This window comes from Arachis stenosperma, chromosome 2 (genome assembly GCF_014773155.1).
Source record: "Arachis stenosperma cultivar V10309 chromosome 2, arast.V10309.gnm1.PFL2, whole genome shotgun sequence".
Classification (NCBI taxonomy): Eukaryota; Viridiplantae; Streptophyta; class Magnoliopsida; order Fabales; family Fabaceae; genus Arachis; species Arachis stenosperma.
The window spans coordinates 26,019,922-26,026,347 of record NC_080378.1 but is presented as its reverse complement, the minus strand read 5'-3'; the positions used below and the strand labels follow the sequence as shown (position 1 = coordinate 26,026,347).

Below are 6,426 nucleotides of genomic sequence, written 5' to 3'. Positions count from 1 at the left end.
ATTCCATTAATCCTTCACCTCTCTTAAAAGAAAAATGTTTTAATTCAAAAGAACAAGAAGTACATGAATTTTGAATTTATCCTTGAATTTAATTTAATTATATTGATGTGGTGACAATACTTTTTGTTTTCTGAATGAATGCTTGAACAGTGCATATGTCTTTTGATCTTGTTGTTTATGAGTGTTAAAATTGTTGGCTCTTGAAAGAATGATGAACAAAGAGAAATGTTATTGATGATTTGAAAAATCATGAAATTGATTCTTGAAGCAAGAAAAAGCAGTGAAAAAGAAGAAGCATTCGAAAAAAAAATGGAGCTAAAAAGAGTATATAGAAAAAGAAGGAGCAGTAGAAAAAGCCAATAGCCCTTAAAACCAAAAGGCAAGGGTAAAAAGGATCCAAGGCTTTGAGCATCAATGGATAGGAGGGCCTAAGGAAATTAAATCCAGGCCTAAGCGGCTAAATCAAGCTGTCCCTAACCATGTGCTTGTGTCAGGAAGGTCCAAGTGAAAAGCTTGAGACTAAGTGGTTAAAGTCGTGATCCAAGGCAAAAGAGTGTGCTTAAGAGCTCTGGACACCACTAACTGGGGACTTTAGCAAAGCTAAGTCACAATCTGAAAAGGTTCACCCAGCTATGTGTCTGTGGCATTTATGTATCCGGTGGTAATATTAGAAAACAAAGTGCTTAGGGCCACGGCCAAGACTCATAAGTAGCTGTGTTCAAGAATCAACATGCTTAACTAGGAAAGTCAATAACACTATCCGAAATTCTAAGTTCCTAGAGAAGCCAATCATTCTAAACTACAAAGGAAAAAGTGAGATGCCAAAACTGTTCAGAAGCAAAAAGCTACAAGTCCCGCTCATCTAATTATAATTAATATTCATTGGTATTCTGGAATTTATAGTATATTCTCTTCTTTTTATCCTATTTGATTTTCAGTTGCTTGGGGACAAGCAACAATTTAAGTTTGGTGTTGTGATGAGCGGATAATTTATACGCTTTTTGGCATTGTTTTTAGGTATTTTTTTAGTAAGTTCAAGCTACTTTTAGGGATGTTTTCCTTAGTTTTTATGTTAAATTCACATTTCTGGACTTTACTATGAGTTTGTGTGTTTTTCTGTGATTTCAGGTAAATTCTGACTGAAATTGAGGGATTTGAGCAAAACTCTGAAAAAGGCTGACAAAAGGACTGCTGATGCTGTTGGATTCTGACCTCCCTTCACTCGAAATGGATTTTCTGGAGCTACAGAACTCCAAATGGCGCGCTCTCAACGGCGTTGGAAAGTAGACATCCAGGGCTTTCCAGTAATATATAATAGTCCATACTTTATTCGAAGAATGACGACGTAACTTGGCGTTGAACGCCAAGTACATGCTGCTGTCTGGAGTTAAACGCCAGAAAAACGTCATGATCCGGAGTTGAACGCCCAAAACACGTCATAACTCGAAGTTCAACTCCAAGAGAAGCCTCAGCTCGTGGATTGATCAAGCTCAGCCCAAGCACACACCAAGTGGGCCCCGGAAGTGGATTTATGCATCAATTACTTACTCATGTAAACCCTAGTAGCTAGTCTAGTATATATAGGACATTTATCTATTGTATTAGACATCTTTTGACCACTTTAATCTCTTTATTCATTCGGTCACTTGATCATGGAGAGGGCTGGCCATTCGGCCATGCCTGAACCTCTTTCACTTATGTATTTTCAATGGTGGAGTTTCTGCACACCATAGATTAAGGGTGTGGAGCTCTGCTGTACCTCAAGTATTAATGAAGTTCTATTTTCTTTTATTCAAATCTCTCTTATTCTTATTCCAAGATATTCATTCGTACCCAAGAACATGATGAATGTGATGAGTTAGATAACCCTCATTATTATTCTCACTTATGAACGCGCGTGATTGACAACCACTTCCGTTCTACATGCAACAGAGCTTGAATGCGTATCTCTCAGATTTCCCAACAGAATCTTCGTGGTATAAGCTAGATAGATGGCGGCATTTATGAGGATCCGGAAAGTCTCACCTTGTCTGTGGTATTCCGAGTAGGATCCTGGGAATCCGGAAAGTCTAACCTTGTCTGTGGTATTCCGAGTAGGATTCCGGTAATGAATGACTGTGACGTGCTTCAAACTTGCAAGTGCTGGGCGTTAGTGACAGACGCAAAAGAATCAAGGGATTCTATTCCAGTAGGCACGGGAACCAACCAGTGATTAGCCGTACTGTGACAGAGTGCGTGAGCATTAGTTTTCACTGCGAGGATGGGATGTAGCCATCAACCATGGGTGATGCCTCCAGACGATTAGCCGTGCGATTGACAACCGCATAGGATCATTTTCCCGAGAGGATTGAAAGTAGCCACCGCTGATGGTGAACCCCTATACAAAGCTTGCCATGGAAAGGAGTAAGAAGGATTGAGTAGAAGCAGTAGGAGAGCAGGCGTCCTTGAGCCATACAGCATCTCCATCCACTTATCTGAAATTCTCACCAATGAATCGGCATAAGTATTCTATCCCTTTTATTATTCCTTTTTATTTATTATTTATTCCAATAATCACAATTACCCTTTAATCTGTCTAACTGAGATTTACAAGGTGACCATAGCTTGCTTCATACCAACAATCTCTGTGGGATCGACCCTTACTCACGTAAGGTTTATTACTTGGACGACCCAGTACACTTGCTGGTTAGTTGAACGGAGTTGTGTCCACTCGTGCCAAAAATCCTAAGTTCCACAATTCTACAATAAATGCAAATCAAAGAACAGTGATCACAATTTCGTCCACCATTTGACTAAGTGAATCACCCAACTATTGTTGCGTGGTCCATCAATCCTCGTGGGATCGACCCTCATTCACCTGAGGTACTACTTAGTACGACCCGGTGCACTTGTTGGGTAGTTTGTGGACATTCTAATTCTACACCAAGTTTTTAGCGCCGTTACCAAAGATTGACTATGATTGACAACTACTCGTTGTTTGATTGCTTAGATTAGATAATTCTTTTTCTTTAATTAGCTTTTTTAGTATTATTAATTTTTATTTTCCATTTTTTTCTTTTATTATTTTCTTTCTTTTCGTTCACACCCCCTGTCTTCTTTTTTTACTTTCCTTTTAATTTTCATTTTCTTATATTAGTTCCTTAAAATTCTTTAGTTTATGTTGTTTATTTTATTTTTCTTTTTTTCGTTGTCCTTTTTATTTTATTTCATTTTACTTTCGTTTTGTTCCTTGCATTAGTTTTATTTTTCTATTTTATTATTTTATTTGATTTTTGGCTTTAATCTTCAAATTTTGCATCAATTAATTTTTTTCGTCATTTCTGAAATTAAGTTTAGTGTCCCCTAGTTATTTTTATTTTAATTTTTCTATTTATTTTTCTTACAACTTTCAAAATTTTTGTTCTAAATTTTGCTTATAATTTTCGAATTTTCTTGCTTTATTTTTTTAGTTGCTTTCTATTATTTCTTTTACTCAAGTTTCCTCATGGAAATTCTCTTTACTTTGACGTAGAGATTTCTATCTTTTCTTGTTTTCTAGTTGTTTATGAGCAGGAATAGGAACAAAGAACCTCTTATAGATTTTGATCTTGAACCTAAAAAGACCTTTAGAAGGCATTTGCAACAAGCTAGACTCTACAATGCTAGTGAAAATCTCAGTAGTACTTTTGAAAAGGAAGTTAAAGAGTCTACTATGGATCCCAATAATGTTGTCAATGCTAATGTGGTTAACCAGAATGAGAATGGGCAACCTAGGATGCTAATCTCATACACTGCACCCATTCTTGACTTCTTTGGGCGTAGTATAGCTATACCTACCAGTGGAACAAATAACTTTGAGCTTAGGCCGCAGCTGATCACTCTAGTGTAGTAAAACTATCAATATCATGGACTCCCGCAGGAAGATCCAAATCTATTCATCTCTAACTTCCTTCAGATCTGTGATACTATGAAGACAAACGGAGTGAATCCTGAAGTCTACAAGCTCATGCTCTTCCTATTTACTGTGAGGGATAGAGCAAAATAGTGGCTTGATTCTCAGTCCAAGGAGAGCCTATACAGTTGGGACAAGGTGGTCAATGAATTTTTGACCAAGTTTTTTCCACCACATAAGCTGACTAAGATAAGGGTGGATATTCAGACCTTTAGGCAGAGAGATGGTAAGTCCCTCTATGAAGCTTGAGAGAGGTACAAGCTGATGATCAGAAGATGCCCTCTAGACATGTTTTCTGAATGGATCAAGCTAGAGATCTTTTATGATGGCCTCTTTGAAATGGCCAAAATATGTTTGGACAACTCTGAAGGTGGTTCATTGCACATGAAGAAGATGTCTGAGGAGGCTACTAAACTTATTGAGATGGTTGCTAACAACCAATATCTTTACTCTTCTGAGAGGAACCCTGTGAATTTTGAGGCTTCTCAAAAGACAGGAATCTTGGAGGTGGATACCTTGGATGCTATTCTTGCTCAGAACAAGATCATGTCTCAACAAATTAGTGTGCTTACACAACACTTGAGTGAGATGCAAGTTTCAGCTATCAATGCTCAGAATACCCCTCAAGAGGCTCTATATGACATGAATGGTGGCTTTAATCAAGGTGAGAATTATGAATATACTCAATTTTCTCCTGAACAGATCAACTTTGTAGGGAATGCTCCTAGAAACCCCAACAATGATCCATAAGCCAAGACCTTTAATCCGAGATGGAAAAATCACCCAAACGTTGGATGGAGAGAGCAAGCTCAGAGGCCACAGAATTTTAACAATGCTCAGGGAGATTTTCATCAGAATAATTTTAATAACTGCCAGTTTTAGTCATCTCAGCCATAACAATCTCAGCAAGCAACTCCTCAGCCTTAGAAGACTACTGATTTAGAGTCACTAGTTGCAAGTTTTATGCAGGAAACCAGAGCTTCTCTCAGAAACCTAGAAATAGAAGTAGGCCAGTTGAGAAAGCAAATACCTGAGTGACCTCCTAATACACTTTCTGGTGATACAGTGGTGAATCCAAGAGAATAATGCAAGGCTATTCACTTGAGAAGTGGAAATGTGACAGGTTCTGATACCAAGGTTAATGAGGAGTCGGTTGAAAAGGAAGCTCCGAAAGAGAAAAATGAGGAGGTGGAACACGCCCATCCCAGGCGTGCAGACAACCCTTTTCCAGTCTCTTCTGACACACATCCGACATTGCCTAAGGCTCCCGAATACAAGCCTAACATGCCATACCCTCAGAGGCTCCAGAAGGCTTCCAAAGATAAGTAATTTTTCAGATTTTTAGAGGTCTTCAATAAGCTTTAAATCAACATTCCTTTTGTAGAGGCCTCTGGCAAATGCCTCTTTATGCCAAGTTCATGAAGGAATTATTGAGTAACAAGAGGAATTGGAAGGAAATTGAGACAGTGGTGTTGACAAAGGAATGCAGTGCCATCATTCAGCATAAGCTTCCTGAGAAAATGCAGGATCTGGGAAGCTTTGTAATTCCTTGCACCATTAGAGATGTCACTATTCAGAGAGTTTTGTGTGATCTTGGAGCTAGCATCAACCTCATGCCACTTTCATTGATGAGAAAGCTCCAAATTGATGAGGTAAAACCCACTCGTATTTCTCTTCAAAACTTGCTGACCGTTCTATTAAGTTTCCTTTGGGAGTTGTTGAGGATTTACTTGTGAGAGTGGGTTCGTTTATTTTTCCTATTGATTTTGTTATACTGGATATGGAAGAGGATAAAAATGCCTCTATTATTCTTGGAAGACCTTTTTTAGTTACAGGTAGAGCTCTGATTGATGTGCAAAAGGGTGAACTAACCCTGAGGGTCAATGATGAAGAGGTGGTCCTTAATGTGTTTGAAGCTATTAAACATCCTAATGATCATGAGGGGTGTATGAGAATTGATGTTGTTAAACCACTTGTTCAAGAGGTATTTGAAGCTGAGGCACTTGATGATGCTTTGGATTCTCTCTCTGAGGATAATTTACTTGAGATTGATGACTCACCACCTCTGAAAGACATGTCTTATACATGCCCAAAGCTGAGGAAAGAGTTCCTAAGCATGAGTTGAAACCCTTACCTCCCTCTTTGAAATATGCATTCCTAGGTGAGGATGATTCATATCCAATGATTATTAGCTCTTCCTTGAAGCCTGAGGAGGAAGAAGCACTGATTACAGTGCTCAAGAGTCATAAAACAGCTCTTGGGTGGACCATTGGTGATTTAAATGGGATTAGTCCAACCAAGTGTATGCACAAGATCCTTCTTGAAGATGATGCTAAACCAGTTGTGCAACCACAAAGGAGGCTGAATCCAACCATGAAAGAGGTGGTCCAAAAAGAGGTAATGAAACTATGGGAAGCCGGTATTATATACCCTATTTCCGATATCCCTTAGGTGAGTCCTGTGCAGGTAGTTTCCAAGAAAGGAGGGATAACAGT

The 6,426-nt window shown here is 38.6% G+C and overlaps 1 protein-coding gene across 1 annotated transcript; it reads left to right on the top strand.

Moving 5' to 3' along the window:
- The first annotated feature begins 4,270 nt into the window (after window positions 1-4,270).
- Window positions 4,271-6,056, top strand: LOC130962730 (uncharacterized). The gene is made up of 4 exons (XM_057888902.1): window positions 4,271-4,595; window positions 5,055-5,256; window positions 5,316-5,583; window positions 5,634-6,056. The coding sequence occupies exons 1-4, from the start codon at window positions 4,271-4,273 to the stop codon at window positions 6,054-6,056; spliced, it is 1,218 nt and encodes a 405-aa protein (XP_057744885.1).
- The last annotated feature ends 370 nt before the right edge of the window (window positions 6,057-6,426 follow it).